The sequence below is a fragment of the Colias philodice genome, chromosome 9, assembly GCF_061535455.1.
Source record: "Colias philodice isolate Cphi_HAF_F1 chromosome 9, ilColPhil1 Martin Lab GWU primary, whole genome shotgun sequence".
Lineage (NCBI taxonomy): Eukaryota > Metazoa > Arthropoda > Insecta > Lepidoptera > Pieridae > Colias > Colias philodice.
Genome location: NC_143094.1, coordinates 1,383,871 through 1,401,246, shown reverse-complemented (window position 1 = coordinate 1,401,246; position 17,376 = coordinate 1,383,871). Strand labels below are relative to the sequence as shown.

At 34.6% G+C, this 17,376-nt stretch overlaps 2 protein-coding genes and 1 long non-coding RNA gene across 3 annotated transcripts in view; all 3 read right to left on the bottom strand.

Moving 5' to 3' along the window:
- LOC149485590 (uncharacterized) overlaps window positions 1–16,681 on the bottom strand; it is a 73,187-nt gene extending 56,506 nt beyond the window's left edge. Inside the window, exon 1 of the long non-coding RNA XR_016316042.1 lies at window positions 16,570–16,681. This is a non-coding gene — a long non-coding RNA (uncharacterized LOC149485590). The remainder of the gene's footprint in view (window positions 1–16,569) is intronic.
- LOC149485592 (sulfotransferase 1E1-like) lies at window positions 117–3,865 on the bottom strand. Its single transcript, XM_089698846.1, has 8 exons — window positions 3,759–3,865; window positions 3,433–3,567; window positions 2,748–2,847; window positions 2,208–2,400; window positions 1,284–1,407; window positions 1,049–1,143; window positions 791–974; window positions 117–285 (listed from the first exon to the last, which is right to left on the bottom strand). Exons 1-8 carry the CDS (start codon window positions 3,832–3,834, stop codon window positions 164–166), a joined length of 1,029 nt encoding a protein of 342 aa, XP_089554972.1. The 5' UTR covers window positions 3,835–3,865; the 3' UTR covers window positions 117–163.
- Window positions 8,546–15,399, bottom strand: LOC149485591 (sulfotransferase 1E1-like). The gene is made up of 8 exons (XM_089698847.1): window positions 14,693–15,399; window positions 13,938–14,072; window positions 13,409–13,508; window positions 13,055–13,247; window positions 10,199–10,322; window positions 9,496–9,590; window positions 9,237–9,420; window positions 8,546–8,697 (listed from the first exon to the last, which is right to left on the bottom strand). The coding sequence occupies exons 1-8, from the start codon at window positions 14,766–14,768 to the stop codon at window positions 8,576–8,578; spliced, it is 1,029 nt and encodes a 342-aa protein (XP_089554973.1). The 5' UTR covers window positions 14,769–15,399; the 3' UTR covers window positions 8,546–8,575.
- Window positions 16,682–17,376: the final 695 nt, after the last annotated feature.

The window sequence follows — 17,376 nt, the reverse complement described above, 5'->3', positions numbered from 1 at the left end:
TTCTATTTACGATTAAAATTTTTTCTAATAAAAGTCAATCAGAGCTGCTATCTCATACTGTATCTAGTAGAACTAGTACAATATTATTTTTTATAAGGGATATTAAAAAAAGTATGTTATAAGTAATGTTTAATGTACGTAAATCCGTAACTTGTTTCACAAGTTATGTTTTCGGATTGAATGTGGGGAACTTAAAATCTGTATCCGCCAAGTTTTCCTTCATCCAGTTTTCGACTTCTGTTTCCATCTCCCCTTGGAAGTAATCGCGCCAGCCTCCCACTTTACCTGATACCATGAAAGATTAATTAGTGCCTTAACATCTACATACAAAAAGAAAAATTTATATTTGTTTCTTGTAAGTAAAAACAGAACTAAGAAATTGTGTTGTATTTGACATCAAATCCAAAAGACCGCGATACAACAGATTCGAGACCCAGAATTGTCCATATATCAATTATTTCGTGGCTCTAAGAGCAGTGTTAATCTGCTATTAGATATCTCTTCGGTCTGAGAGCTTTACCTCCGATATTTTAAAGATCTTGATTTTGTTTCAATTCAATAACTACATATTATAATGAGTCGCTCCAGGTCGAATGGTAGGTTGGAATGGTTTCGATCGAGTTCATCGATTTGAACAACAATACTATTGTGCTCTGTCTTAATTTTCAATAGTAGGTACCAATTCAGTGTTCAATCGAATAAAGCTCGATTGTATTACATGCCGGTACATTAGGGAGTACTTGCCCCTAGTTGCGTTGTCGGTTAAAAATCGATGAGAAAAATTATTAACCTTCTCTGATGAAAGTGTTCTGTTGATTTACGACACCCAATTCTTGCATTACTTTTAGCCTGTTCACGGAGTCGTTCTTTTTGAAATTCTCAAATTTCAAATGCTCGCAAAGTTCCTGGATTTGCTCCTCAGAATATGACTTGCCGTAGAATTTGGCCGTACGTTTTAAACAACCAGCGAGGTCCTGAAAGGTTATGGTAAACTAATAACTTGCTTAATGAATTGGAAAAATCTTTGAATAAAATAAAATATACAAACTTTAGACAAATCTTCGTAAAATATGAACAGCATATTTGGATGGTGTCGTTTCTCCCAGGCTTCCTTCAAATGTGCGAATATTGGTGACCACGGAACTGGAAGTATGTCATATATGCAAAGAAAATATATTATCAGTATCTCCATTCACTTTATGGATTCCGATAACATCTACCATACTTTAAACTTTAAAAGAAAATTTTTAAATGATAATATGACCGATAAAATAACTTCATACCAAGGCCACGGCGGAATAAGCTCCAGAACACGCTAAATTCAACGCCAGGCTTTAAATACCGAAGTTTTAATATATTGTAGTATGATACTATTACATCTCTAGGGTCCCTTATTATATATACCACCTGCAATTAATAAACATAATTAAAATATACTAAGAATGCGATGCGCTACTCATTCTATACGCTAGTTGAATAGCCGATGTATGTTTATATCATAGAAATCTAAATAACAAGGCACTAGAAGTCGTAAGCGCGAGTGACATTGTCGCCGCTCAGGTGGTTACCATACCACCAGTGCGTTCGTCGCTGTTCAGTTGTTCCTGACACGTGCGGGAATAAACATGGTGTGTTGAAGCATTTCCCAGTGCGGAAATTCTTCCATAAATTGTAATTATACTAATAAAGGAATAACTGGTTTAACTATATAGTTTTAAGTTTATGATGAATGTTTTGTTTTTCTCATATTTTTATTTCCATAATAATATTTGATATACATATATAAATATATCTGTAAATGATAAGTGAGCAAAAGTGATTTTTATCCACTAAATTGTTACTAAAACACGTGGATTTTAACATCAAAATTAAATAAATAACGAAGAACAGCAAAGCCATACAATTTGCGTGATTTAAGATAAAGTTATATTAAGATTTAACATAAAAAAATACACGCATTATCTCTGGGATAATAAAATCTCTCTCTAAGATGCTTGATAATTGTACAAAGTTTCAACTAAATCTCAGTTAAATCGAATCTTAAAGAGACGGTTACATACGAACAATGAACATGTCAGTTACCTACCATACAAACATACAGGTGAAGCTGTGTGAATTGACGCGCTATTGACGACTATTGACGCGCTTGTAGCTTAAATTTAGCGAATTATGTAGTACATACAAATAAAAGAAAATGAAATGTCTACCTTCGTTGTATCAAGGAGATTTGGTGGCAGCAGAGATAATGGAAGATGACTTTTTATGAAACGTGGCGAGGGTGCGTCCTGCAGTTTATTGACCCCGGGCTCCAATACTCTTTTCAGAAATTCCCTTTTATCCACATCATCTATTTTATCAAGTATATCTTTCTCTGACTCCTGTGTTAAGATCAAGCAGTAACTGAGAAGAAACAAATAATTATTTATCTGTTGTTGCATTTAAAAATAAAATGTATTCTTTAAACTCATTAAATGTGTATTTTATTTACATTGTATTTATGATTTAAGGGTTGTTTCTGTTTTTATTGAAGTGAAAACTTCTTTAGCGGCGTTGGGTATAAAATCTTAAACTCGCGTCAGGACACCTGATCGAAAAAGCGTAAGACGGATTTTTTTTTAGCCCTTATATTCCATGCGTAAGACGGATACCATTCCAAAATATCAAACATGCGGAACGTTAATAATCAAGTTTTCACATCTGCCGGCACTCCCGGAGTGCAACCCGTCTTTTTTTTTATTTCAACTTACTCTATTAGCGGGAAGCGTGAAACGATGTCCTCTGATTTAGCTCTTTTATAGTCTAAGTTATTGTTGAGAAGCCATAGCATCTCTTGTGTCCACGTGGAGCCTGTAATATTTTTAACATTAGAGATATAACATTATAGCTGTACCCGGCGATTTCACCTGAGAACGGATCCGCGATCAATAACAAGTACTTCTATAGCTTCTGTGGTATTGTGCTACACAAGTTATAGGACTGCCAAGTAGGTAACATCAAAATCACATCAGTGGATTTCCCGTGAAAGAGTAATAAACATACATAACTCCGACACACTTACACACTTATGGACATTTCATATTGGAAATAAGGAGTATATCTTCCTCTAGTAACTATAATATATACCTAATATAGTCTATGATATGTACCTATGGAGTCGTTCCAAGTGTATTAATTGCTCCATGTAATAGAGTCCACCTGTGTAATAGGTTTATTTTGCATAGATATAGATACAGATACAAAAATACGTAGGGCACTCGGGGACTGCCGTGGCCGCGGTAAAGCTATTGCATGCTATGCCTTCAAGCCACACCTCCGTGCCCGTCGAAGTGGGGAGCGTGAGGTTTTTTCGTTACGGAATTTCTAGATTCGGTCCCCGCGCTCAAGGCCCGCGATAGAAGCTATGCTTAAAAGATTTACAGATATATGTGTTACCAGTTCTTGGATGAGCTAAAAGGAACACGTCATCCGGTCGCACTGCGAAGTTGTAGAACTGTGGCCCGAACGTTTTGTACGAGTCAGGGTAGAAGTAGCGCTTCGGTCCCACGAATACGTAGCCTGACTTTTGTTCTAAAAATTATTAATACGCTTAAATAAACACATCAACAAAGTCTAGGGACTTTCGATTGAGAACTACCGCATCGATATCGGTCGGCGGTCCACCAGACACAAGAACAGAGACATCATTGATCTACGGGGTAGCCAATTTTATAAAGCAACTTAGAAATTGGAAAAAAAAAACAAATGAAAATAAAACATACGTGAGTAACTGAAGATTTCTTCGAGAATTTTCTGGTCAACATCTTCAATAACAGGAAGATTGCTTTCTGTAGACATTATTATGTAGTTAATTCTTTCGCTACAATTGTTTTACTGTATTACAACGTAACAAAACAGTTATATATACCATCAAAATTTATATATGTATGTAAATAAGGTGCTTGTTGTACCTCAATATTTTAATTATTTTTCTGATAAAAGTCATTAATATGCTAAGTTTTGATAAAATAAATTACGAATAAATTAACGAATAATAAACAGCCAGCGGCCCTAAAAAACAAACAAAAAAGTAGAATTTACTTTTTACAAGCCAATGTAAAACTTATGTGGTAGTAGTTTTGATTTCATAATGCCCGGTTTACACGGGTTTAATAGGGTGCTTAGTGCTTGGCGTGGCTTCGCACCGACTTCAAACCTATTTAGTAAATAGCACAACAAATTGATTAATATTATCGATTTGTCTGTTATTTTTATTTTTAATACTTTTTAGTGTATTTTTTTCATCACGATTCAAATGAGCCCAAACACGATAAAGTTGAATCAATTAATTACTGAGTTCCTATGGCCACCTTCCGATTCCATCATCAAATCAGCTCTATGTCATGATAATTTCATCGCTATCCAATTTACATACGTTTACAAAATTTCAGCACAATCGGTAACCGGGAAGTGAATCAAAGTTACATGCTAGATTTTCAATTAAGTCATTGAGATCAGACAAAAATGCTCATAAAATAAAAACTACTGGGCCTACCCGAATAAAATTTTTATGGGACCAATTCGAAACCATTCCGCATCAAACAAAAAAGAATCACGTAAATCAGTTCAGAAACCTCAGCGTAATCGTGTACATAAAAAAAAAACATTTGTTTGGCGGAATTGAATTGGAATCCTCCTTTTTTGAAATCGGTTAAAAACTACTCTTAATAATGAAGAACTTAGTAAATATTGAAGACTGGCGTTCTAATCTAATCATAATATAAGTTATTGTAGTAGAATATTCAATAAAAAAGAGGCTTGACCATAGAAATCTAAATAACAAGACACTAGAAGTCGTAAGCGTGCGTGACCTTGTCGCCACTCAGGTGATTTGCACAACACCAGTGCAATCGTCACTGTTCAGTTGCTCTGGAGACGTATGAGTGTATAGGGTAAACTCACCTAATTATGTGACTCACTTAATTCGGAGATACAACGTTTGGACTCTTTTACAGCGTTATAGGAGTAAAATCCAATATATTAAAATTAACCCTACGGTATGGAAATAAAGCTTCTTTTCGTGTACAATTTTTTGTTAAAATCATGCGGGTGAGATAGTAACAATCACGGGATTTGTCACTGCGCCCGCCATGTTTGACGTTTCACCGGTAGCGTGCAACTGTGCTGTCATTATTTAATTAATTTTAAATAGAAAAGGTGAGTGTAAGTTCATGATACTTTGACAATTAATTGTTAAAAACATATCCTTGTTGATACCGATAAAGGTTTTAGTAATTTTTCATTTGTTTTTGCATAATACCTTATTTCCTGGGTTCAAAAAGTTAACGATTTTCAAGATTGCAACTCAAAACAGTGTCACCGAATTAACCAAGCAAATTTTTATTATTCAATCAATTCGTGTATAAATAATTGTTTTTAGTACGTATACGTTAGTCGTTTAAATCAGAAAATATTTATTTTTACTCAGGTTTAAAAGTAGGATCGCTTTCAAGCATTTTAAAAAAGTCCGTTATTTATTTTATCACATAATTAAGTGAGTTATTCTTTTTATTTTAGACAACATGGAGGAAGACAATAATAAAAATAGAAAATATAATGAAACAACGCTGACATCCGCAATTCAAAATACATATTCTGCAGTCAAAAATGAGTCTGTACACTGTTCACACAAACAATTATAAAGTCCAATATTAATTTTTTATGGTTCCCCTCTTTTGATAATTTCTCATTGATAAATAAATACATAATTATTACTTTCAATATGTTTTTATTTTTTATTAATTGTATTTTTTTTACTTTTGTGTTAAAAAATAATAAATACTCACTTAATTCGGTTATAACAGAATTAGAGAAGTACTATCACCGAATTATGGTGATTGTCACAGAATTAGACAAGTCATCGCGGTTTGATTAAGCTCATTTTACGCTGAGTTAATTCATATGTGTTAAGATTACACTTGCTCCATTTGATAAATAGAAGATTGATTAATGTTCCTATTAAAAATAAAAATAAAATTTATAAAGTTTAACCTGTTTTTTTTTTCATATTCTGTTTTGTCACAGAATTAGATGAGTTGACCCTACATGGTGTGTTTCAGCAATTCCCATTGCGGAAATTCTTCCACAAGTTGTAATTATACTTATAAAGGAATAATATTTCATCGGAAAATATTTTTTTTTAGAAATAATGCCGTTTTTCCTTAAAATTATAGAATATTTACAAGTATTACGGCGTCACCATAGTAATCGAAATAACAATGAATGACACAGTCGACCATTCTTATTATCACGTTTGTTCGTATTGGAGCAAAAAGTCTCATATACGTAGGGATGTTATTCTAAAATAAACCGTAAATTCGTGCGTTAGGATACATATTCAAAAGCTTAATTTAATAGATAAGTTAGTTTTCACTAAAATCAAGCTGTCCAATAAAAGGCATAGTTTACTTGTGTGTACTGTTTAGCTTTCGGTTTGAATGTGTTGATTTTGGCGACAGCGGTTTTCATACGAATTATGACATTTTAGCACTTCTATGTGTCTTGTTATTTAGATTTCTATGGGCTTGACAGACAGACTGACAACAAAGTGATCCTATAAGCCTATTTCCTTTTGGTGTTTGGAGCCCTAAAAACAGGTTTGTACGGATCAGAGTATATTATATTACAATAGTATAGAGCGCGTGTATTGCACAAATCGCTTAGTGCGCATCGTAGGCAGATAGTCACGGAAGAATTCTACCATACCCGTGGCCCCGTCGTTGATGCGGCTTGACGGAACACAGTGGGGTTTTGGTCGGTAGGAATCCGACATAACCCACGGCCCCTTCCCCGGAGGCCGTGGGTATCTATGCAAGATTTCCCCACTTAAAAAAAAAAAAAAAAAAAAAAGGCAGATGAGCTATAGATACTATATAGATGTGTGTGTGACAAATAGGGATGGATAGATATCAATTGCGTGTTGAACTATTGATGAGTTATGTAAATAAATATGTATCATAAGTAAATTTTATGTTCAATATGTTATTAAAGGAAAAATATATGAATAAAGTATAAATATGTAACTAATTTTAAATTTGTTGACCAACTGAATAAAGTTTGTTTATTCCATTTGAATATTTCTTGTATTAATTATAAGTACTTTAAAATGTTTAATTGGAATATCAGAAAAACGTGAGTACTTTTTAAATAATAAATCTAATAAAATAAAAGATCGGGCTTAGTGCTATTTCTTTAATAATAAATCAAATTTAATTTTATCCATTCTACTATCAAAATATTCAAAATCAATTTAGCGGTTCAGAAAGTATATCGTAACATTACATACTTTACATTTACACTATAATTTATAATATAAAAATGAATCCCAAAATGTGTTGGTAAGCGCATAACTTGACAACGGCTGAACCGATTTCATTAATTATTTTTTTATTATATTCCTTGAAGTACGATGATGGTTCTTATGTAGAGAAAACGTAAATATGTACCACGGGCGAAGCCGGGGCGAACTGCTAGTTAGTAATACATTAATTCGCATTCATAATATTAGAAAGTGTATCATACAAAACACACCACAAATTTATTTATAATACATTTATAAAAGAGTTTTAATTTTAAAGATAAATAAATAATTTGTTAAAATATAGTTCATCTAGTAAACTTTATATCGAGTACAGCGTTGGTCAGGTCACATCACTACGATCACGTGGCGGCAGTGAGGCGCGAGAGCGAGCCTGCGCGTGTCCGCGATGCTAAATTTATTTTCATAAAAATAAGTATAACAATCGACTAACTGATGAAATGTGATACTGGATTTCAATTTTGTGTATTTTCTAGTATCGTTTTTGCAAGATAGAACTGCGTTTTTCACCATGTTTATTCGTAAATATGAAAAAAAAATCCAGAGCAACGCACTTCGACAGCACTCAACCACGACTACGAGCGCTCGCGGCGGGAACCTCGTGTTGTTCCCACCTGTGCCTACTGTTCCCACTTGGTTATTCGCACTCTATAGATAGTATATATACTCTAAGGTACGGATGGTATATACCGTAGGGGCGCTAGTCCCACCCGCGCTTGGACGTAGTCGACGATGAGATGATGGAACAAGCTGACAGATGGATTAGGGAGAAACTCGCTGACTTTGACCTGAGATGTCCCTCGTGGGAACTGACGGATTTGCTGACAAAAAACAGAAATAATTCCCTTGATGTTTACCTTATGCTTAGAATCTCCGAAAGATCTTCGATTGATTTAAAAATTAGCATTTATAAATTAATGTCAATTAAAGTACCTATTTATAGTTATGTGTGTTTTATAAAAAAGGTTAAACCTTTACAACCAACAGATTTGTCTTCGATATCGACAGTAAATCACGCTCCAAGTATTATTTAAAAAAATATTGTACAGTTTTGACTTTCCTATTCGATTCTATTAAATTTTGATTTTGTTAAAAACAGGTAGGTATAGATTGAATATTAAGGTTATTTAAAGGAAAATATTTTATCGACATAAACCTTTATTTTCAAAAAGAATGAAAATAAAACAGCGATTCAAACATATTTTTTTATATTTTCGTAACTTATGTTTTCGGGTTGAATGTAGGGAACTTGAAATCTGTATCCGCCAAGTTTTCCTTCATCCAGTTTTCGACTTCTGTTTCCATCTCCCCTTGGAAGTAATCGCGCCAGCCTCCCACCTTACCTGATATAATTAATACACAATTAGTCCTCAACATACAGGTACATTAAATAATTAATATAGCAGATAAAAAACACACGTGTCAGAAGTGCAACTTCTTTGGCAGGATTCAAAGGGCGTATTCAGAAAGAAAGCTTGAAACTTATAAGCGCTTATCGGCGCTTGTCATGTTCATATATTTTCCTGTCAGTTGACAGGAAAATGACAGGAAAATATATGAACATGACAAGCGCCGATAAGCGCTTATAAGTTTCAAGCTTTCTTTCTGAATACGCCCAAAGATACCAAAATCGTCGCCTAAGGCTTAACTCCATGACGTGCCCGTATTGCCATGACGCGACCTTTAAATTTTACTCTCAATGCGCCTATAGAAGTTTCACTTCAATAAATATTTTTAGAATTGTACACATTTCAATAGGGACGTGCATCTGAGAGCGACCGTGACGTTTATCGGTCTTACGATTTTCCTTTGGTCGTTCTCTGTAGTTGCGTTTTCTTCATCGACCTTGTGGATGAAATTCTATCAGGAAAAAATTACATACCTTTTCTAATAAAGGTGGTCTCCCCATCTATGACACCCAAGTCTTGTAGTACTTTAGTTTGGTTCACGGCGTCGTTCTTTTTGAAATTCTCAAATTTCAAATGCTCGCAAAGTTCCTCGATTTGCTCCTCAGAATATGACTTGCCGTAGAATTTCGCCATACGTTTTAAGCCACCAGCAAGGTCCTGAAAGTATTTTCTACATTAATAATTTACCTACTAAATTGGAAGCGTCTCTTAAATAAATGACGATATACAAACTTTAGATAAATCTTCGTAAAATATGAACAGCATGTTTGGATGGTGTCGTTTATCCCAAGCTTCCTTTAAATGTGCGAATATTGGTGACCATGGAACTGGAAGAATGCTATTTATGAAAAGGAAAAATATGACTTTTTTTCAATTTATAGTTCCCAATTACATCTGTCATATTTTTAAAGTATAAGTAGTAAAGTAGGAACTACTATTATCACGCTATTATCGTATGTTTGTAAAAAGTGATAAATAACAATGTTACGCGAAATTGTAATTTGTCGAATATGATCCGTAATGTTTGCTTCCCAAATTGAAAGCAGATAATATGATACGAATCACAATAATATTATCATAACACTACTAATACGAAAACGTCGCCGTTTCCTATGTATTATGCCGACAATTTACTTTTTAAAAGTCAGTCATTCGAATTACTGCAGATTCACATCGATAGATAATAGTTGACTGTAAAATAATAAATGACAAACAGTAAGTTATAGGTAATCCATCTACATAATTTGTTGAAGGCACGTTGAAGGATTATAATCTGTAGCCCCGACATTGTAACATACCTACCTAGCTACCTAGTAAAGACGCTTCACTATAAACGTATGTAATAATCCTCATTGACTCGATTTTAGTAATAGTCTATAGTCTATACCTATTATTAAAATCACAATCTGTGATTTAAATTGTAATAACTACATACCAAGGCCACGGCGGAGTAAGCTCCAAAACACGCTAAATTCAACGCCAGGTTTTAAATACCGAAGTTTTAATAAATTGTAGTATGATACTATTGCATCTCTTGGGTCTCTAATTATATATACCACCTGCAATTAAAAAATATAATTAATAAGAATGCATTCTATGCTAGCCGTCGCAACTCGCAACAGTCATCGTATGTTTAAACTTTAAAATATACTATACAGGGTGTCCCACTGTTGGTATACTAAGCTCAAAGGAGGTTATAGTTTTGCATACGCTGAGTACGTAAAAAATAATTAAAAAATTCCAGACGCATTTTTTTTTCAAATAGATGAATTCTTAAAACTCTATGTGTACACCCATAACAAGCGAGCCGCCCAACTTTGCCACCAGCACGTGAGCTATCGTTTAAGATTATGTTTTCATAGATAAAATGCTCATATTAGAGAAGCGGTATATGCCGGCTACGCGAAGCTAGAGAAGAAAACATGGATTTTCAGAAAAAATTTTGCAAAAAATTTTGGACGTAATTTTTTTTAAAAGTATTTTTTACGTGATCAGTGTATGCAAAACTACAAGTTCCTTCGCGCTTAGTATACCAATAGTGGGACACCCTGTATAGTTAAGGTAAGGTGGGGTAAGACTAACATAGTTTGTTGTTAGAAATGAAAGATCGCTTCATACACTGAAATTTCACATCTTACTGTTAAATGAAAAATAACACTAAATTAAGATTTCTTTACACTTTTATACAAATCTTTTAATTTTCACGCAAGTATACTGGAATCCGATTTATTAAATGAAATCTATAGACTATTTGAACTGCTAGTCTTGCCCCACTAAACGGGGTAAGACTAACACTGTTTTTATTCTTTGATTTATAACATACTTTCTTAACTTCTGTCAAAAAACCGTTACATAATGGCTGGCGTCCACTAGGCGGATCGGGCCGGGCCGCATCGCAACGCAAAAATACGCCGGCCTATGTTTTGTATGAAACATCGTCCATTAGCGACGGATCGGGCCGGGGCGGGCCGCAACGCATTGGCGGATATCGCTTCGCAGGCGGATTTCTGCCGGCGGTGCGCTGCGGCCCGGCCCGCCCCGACCCGTCTAGTGGACGCAGGCAGGCGGATGTAAGCGGCGAGCGTCTGTTAGATAAAATCCGCCTAGGCGATCCGCCGCGCCCCGTACAGGTGGACGCAGGAGCAAACAGCGCGTCCATTAGAGACGGCCCGTTGCGATGCGGCCCGGCCCGATCCGCCTGTAATGGACGCCTAGCATTACAGTTGTCACTTAGATTTTGAACTTTATGTGTTACAGAATAACGTTTAGTTTTGCACTTATTCAGTTTTTTCTTTATTTGGGGGAAGACTAACATATGACAAAAATTAGGGGTGTGGAACCTTTTTTTCTTTATTTGGGGGAAGACTAACATATGACTAAATTCAGTGTAGAACCCGGGAAATCCTGTAATAAAATTATCAAAAAAAGTCAGAATTTTTAAATATCAGACAGAACATAAGTTGACCTCATTAAAAGATTAGATAATAAAGAAATAAAATCAACGTTTTATTACGTCTTTGAATATATTTTTCAAAAAAAATCAATTAAGTACTTAAACTTACACAAAGAAATTAAAGAATAATTACATAAATAATTTTTAAAAACATTCATTAAAAACTTAGAAGTTATTTGCTTCTAATGTAATATATATTTATGAGGATATTTTTTTAAATTAATTGTATATATGCAGAGAGAGCAATATTAGCAACCATCCAAACGTCAAACCAATTTGTTAAAATAAGTCATCATCATCATCAGCCTGTGTCAGTCCACTGCTGGACATAGGCCTAAATAAGTACCTGTACCTACCATAGATAAAAATGTTTACAACATCTGACTTGGGGCAAGACTGCCATATGTTAGTCTAGCCCCAGGTCGAATGATAGTCTTACCCCACCTCGCGATTTAGAGGTCATGTATTTGTTTTGATCAATTTCTCTTTAAATAAATTGGTTTTATGTGGGACCAATATCATTACTTAAAAGCTAGTGTTATTGCAATTATATTCACGTATGTAACGTTCCAAATTCACCACTTTTTCCCTCGAAAATTTTATTCTAATCACTACACGCTGACCTCGAGTTTTGCCTCCTCAAATGTCAACTTAGAAATGTCTCATGTTCACATTTTTTACGTTAAGTAGCGACATCTGTGTTTTGAGCCGAGAACTTCCTGAGTATTTCCTACTTTACCAGCGTATCAAACTAGAGAAAGAAGCTGTGCTTATCGAGTTAATACACTGTGATAGTCTTCCCCCTATGATTGTCTTACCCCACCTTACGTAGACATTTTGTTTTTCTAAAAATTTTATAATCATAATAAGTAATCTTAATCTGTAAATGATAAGTGAGCACAGTTGACTTAAAGGTTACTAGAACAAGTGGATTTAATCATCAAAATTAAATAAATTACGCAGAAAAACAAAAACTACATATTTGAAATAAACAACATAGCGACACAATCTTCGTGTTTTAAATACAATAATATGTATATGACGGCGCCACCAAGTGGTTACACAATCTGAGTCCATTTTTTATAACAATCTCGGAGCCTGACGCCTACATATATTTGTAGCATTCGTTTACTTAGAAAAACACGCTTAATTGAGATGAAATAATTGGATTGTCACAGATCCTTGATAAGTGTACTTTGATTTAATCTGTCCGTTAAATCGTATCTCAAAGAGCCGGTTACAAACGATTAACGATTAACGAACATGTTGGTCACCATACAAACATACAGGTGAAGCTTATAAAGACACCATACAAAAAAAAGAAAATGAAATGTCTACCTTCGTTGTATCGAGAAGATTTGGTGGCAGCAGAGATAATGGCAGGTGACTTTTTATGAAACGTGGCGAGGGTGCGTCCTGCAGTTTATTGACCCCGGGTTCCAATACGCTTTTCAGAAATTTCCTTTTATCCACATCATCTATTTTATCAATTCTTTTTTTCTGTGTCTCCGATGTTAACATCAAGCAGTAACTGAGAAGTGACAAAAATTTATTTACTTACTGTTATTGCATTTAGTAATAAAATAAATTCTAAAACAAAACTACTAATTTGGATTTTAATTTCATTGTACCTAGGTACATATTTATGTTTCAGGGATGGCTTATGCTATTATTCATTTTATTTCAACTTACTCTATAAGCGGGAAGCGTGTATCGATATCAACCGATTTCGCTTTTTTATAGTTCAAGTTATTATTGAGAAGCCATATCATTTCTTGAGTCCACGTAGATCCTGTAATATTCTTTAACATTAGGAGCTGATATGTATGTCGTGGCCATATCGTAGATTGCTCATTTCATGAAATGATTGATCATTTCGTGAAATGGTCGCATTTCATGATGTGGCCAACATAGTTTGACAGATCGTTAAATCGTCAATGTTTCACAATTTTGTCATCTACATTTGGTCAGATCGTATAAAATATAGGGAGTCGATAAAATATTTAAAATATTTAAAGAACTTCTAAAAAAAATAATTTTCTTTCTTTTCAAAAATATGTAAATACCTAATGTAATGTCTCTTTTGAGTTTCTATATTCTGTATTGAGGGTACATTCGCTTGACCTGGAGCCTGAGGTGCTATAATAAAATTCCACCTGGATAATAGCTATTTATTATTTCATAGATATAGATACAGATACGAGGTATATTATAGTGTTACCAGTTCTCGGATAAGCTAAGAGGAACACGTCATCCGGCCGCACTGCGAAGTTGTAGAACTGTGGCCCGAACGTTTTGTACGAGTCAGGGTAGAAGTAGCGCTTCGGTCCCACGAATACGTAGCCCGGGCGTTTTTCTTAAATAAAAAACCGGTGAAGTTCGAGTCGGCCTCGCGCACCGAGGGTTCCGAACGAACCTATTTTTTATTATATTTTTTTACTTTAGATTTATGCCTTTAGCAAATTTTTCCGCTCCTGTTGATGTTAGCGTGATGATACATAGCCTATAGCCTTCCTCGATATATGAGCTATCTAACTCCAAAAGAATTTTTCAAATCTGAACAGTAGTTCCTGAGATTAGCGCGTTCAAAGAAACAAACTCTTCAGCTTTATAATATTAGTATAGATATTAAGATTCTTTGTTCACGGGTAGCATCCTGCAGTTTTGATTTCCTTGTGAATATCGAAAATTTGCAGCATAAACGGCTGTATCTTTTAATTGTGTTGATTGAGTTGGCAATATTTCAGATTATACATATTAAATGAATAAAAATTATGTGCCAATATAGTTAATTGGTTTAGCAATATTAATGCTAAAGCAATTAATAAAAAAATAATCCTTTTTTTTGTCGCCACTACCGCAAGCACTACTGAAAACAACCGCATAGACAACGGTTTATCCCTTTGGACCACAAGGCCAGACAGACAGACACAAAAGCAGAGAAAAAAATTCAAAACAATTTAAAATAAAACTTACGCGTGCAACTGAGGATTTCTTCTTGAATTTTCTCGTCAACATCTTCAATAACAGGAAGACTGCTTTCTTCAGACATTGTTATATGTAGTTAATTATCTCGCTACAATTGTTTTACTATATTGCGTCTTAACAAAACAGTTTTATATATAGCATCAAAATTATATACAATTATGTATGTAAGTAAGTTCCGACTTGTCCTTCCAACTAATATTATAAATGCGAAAGTTTGTGAGGGTGGATGTTTGTATATGTATGTACCTATGTATGTTTTTACTCTCTCACGCAAATACTACTTGACCGATTACAATTTTATTTAGCACACATATAGTGGGAAACTTGGATTAATACATAGATAGGTTTTATCCCGGAAATCACACGGGAACGGGAACTATGCGGGATTTCTTTAAAAACGCAGGCAAAGCCGCGGGCGGAAAGATAGTAGTTTTAGAATGATTAAAAAGTTATAAATATGCTAAGTATTTGATAAAATTAATTACGAATAAATAACAAACTCCACAACCTGCGGCCCCAAAAAAGTCGAAATAATTACTTTTGAAAACTAACATTTAATTACAAAATAAATAAAAATTACACCTATGACGCACCTCTGAACGATACAGACCAGAATTCTTATCTAACAATATATGTAATTCAATTATTTTAAAGAAAACACTAACACAGCAAAAACACATTCTGCTCCCGTGCCAACGGCGCGGCGTCGTCAGCAGCTAAGAAGGCAGGGCCGTGAGTCGTGACAAATTCCCGTCTAGGGATGTAACGATACCGATACGGATACCGATATATCGGCCGATATATCGGCAAGCCGATATATCGGTATCGCCGATAATAAATCAACCGATACCGATATTTTTTTATTAAATTCTTTCTTTTCTTTTATGTTTTTGCATTGTATTCATTCATATTGTTTTATTTCTGTTTCTGTAATAGTGTTAAGGAAGAGCGGAACCTCCTGCACAAGCATTTTATTTGCTTACTAGGAGTGTTCAATAATACAATAATACAATACAATACAAAAAGATTTATTGCAACCAAACAACACAATGATAAGCTTATACATTCTAAGACACCATCAAAAAATACATAAAATTACAAAAATAAAATATATGATAACAATCGAATTATAACAGCTGACATTAATTATATCAAACTTGCATTGTAGCTGCAAAAAGGCCCTGGCTCAGCATAATGTTGCAGAGGCAAACTCCACAACGCTGGTAATTCTGCCAGATACCCACATGACTAGTTTGCGCCTCTAAGATGAAGGAGTATGAAATAAGATAAATAATCTATACTTATAATAAATCTGTAGAGAGGCCAATTCTGTACATGAAATATATTAAAAAAAAAACTATGAAGGGGTGATAAGGGATCGCTACTGATGCCAAAAATGCAATCAGTAAAATTTTTGTCTGTCTGTCTGTCTGTCTGTCTGTCTGTCTGTATATTCGTTATAGAAACAAAAACTACCCGACGGATTTTAACCAAATTTGGCACAATTATTCTTCATACTCCTGGGCAGGTTATAGTAAAAGAATCATGTAAATCGGTGTAGAAACACCAAAGTTATACATGAAATACGCTATTAGTCATCGCGCGTGAATACAGAATCATGCCATAAGGATTATTTTTGTGTATCAGTTGCCGCGTTCGACGCGCTTCGCGGCGGGAGCTATAAAAAGGCGGCGGGTCTGCACCCGTTTCGCGTTGTCATGGCATCACGTGTGAACGGCTGAACCGATTTCGATAATTCTTTTCTATTATATTCCTTGAAGTACGAGGATGGTTTTTATGTAGAGAAAACGTAAATATGTACCACGGGCGAAGCCGGGGCGGACCGCTAGTAATAAATAGATCACTGCATAGTATAAAACAAAGTCGCTTTCCCTGTCCCTATGTCCCTATGTCCCTATGTCCCTTTGTACGCTTAAATCTTTGAAACTACGCAACGGATTTTGATGCGGTTTTTTTTAATAGAGGTTTCTAATGTGATGTCGTAAAAAATTACATTTATTCCGCTTACATTGCAAACGCAGGCTGAACCCTACGAGTTTTATCAAAATAATGTACTAAGTATTATACACATTGAAAAGGTCTACAGAAAAGTCCGCGATGGTATATGTCTATCTCTTATGGATAACCCACAATAACTTTTTTTTGTCATTTACTTTTTACGACAAATAATAGCTAATTTTCGAAGCGATTTTAACCAATACAGCATTAATCCTTAACCAATTAAATACCATGGATACATTGTTCATTTAATATAGATCTATATGGCCCTTTACACCGTATGATTTAAGTGAATATTTTCGAAGATATTACAGATTTAAAAATTGCAGGACGTAGCGTTTGCGGCCGCCCGGCTATGTATTTTATACCCGTGCGATGGATGCCGGAGGCCGGAGCGGGCCGCTATATTTTTATACCTATACAACGTTCACAATTTTTCTGTAGTGTATTTAGTATCAGCATTGCACCCGTGCGAAGCCGGGGCGGGTCGCTAGTATACAATAAATATAAAGGATAAGTTATATATAGGAGACAATATTTTTAGTCAAGTTTATGGGTAGTATATATCTATGTGTTAACCTTGAAATGAAGTCGATATAAGCAAGCAATAAGAAATAACAATATAATATAGTATAATTTTGGATACGTATAAT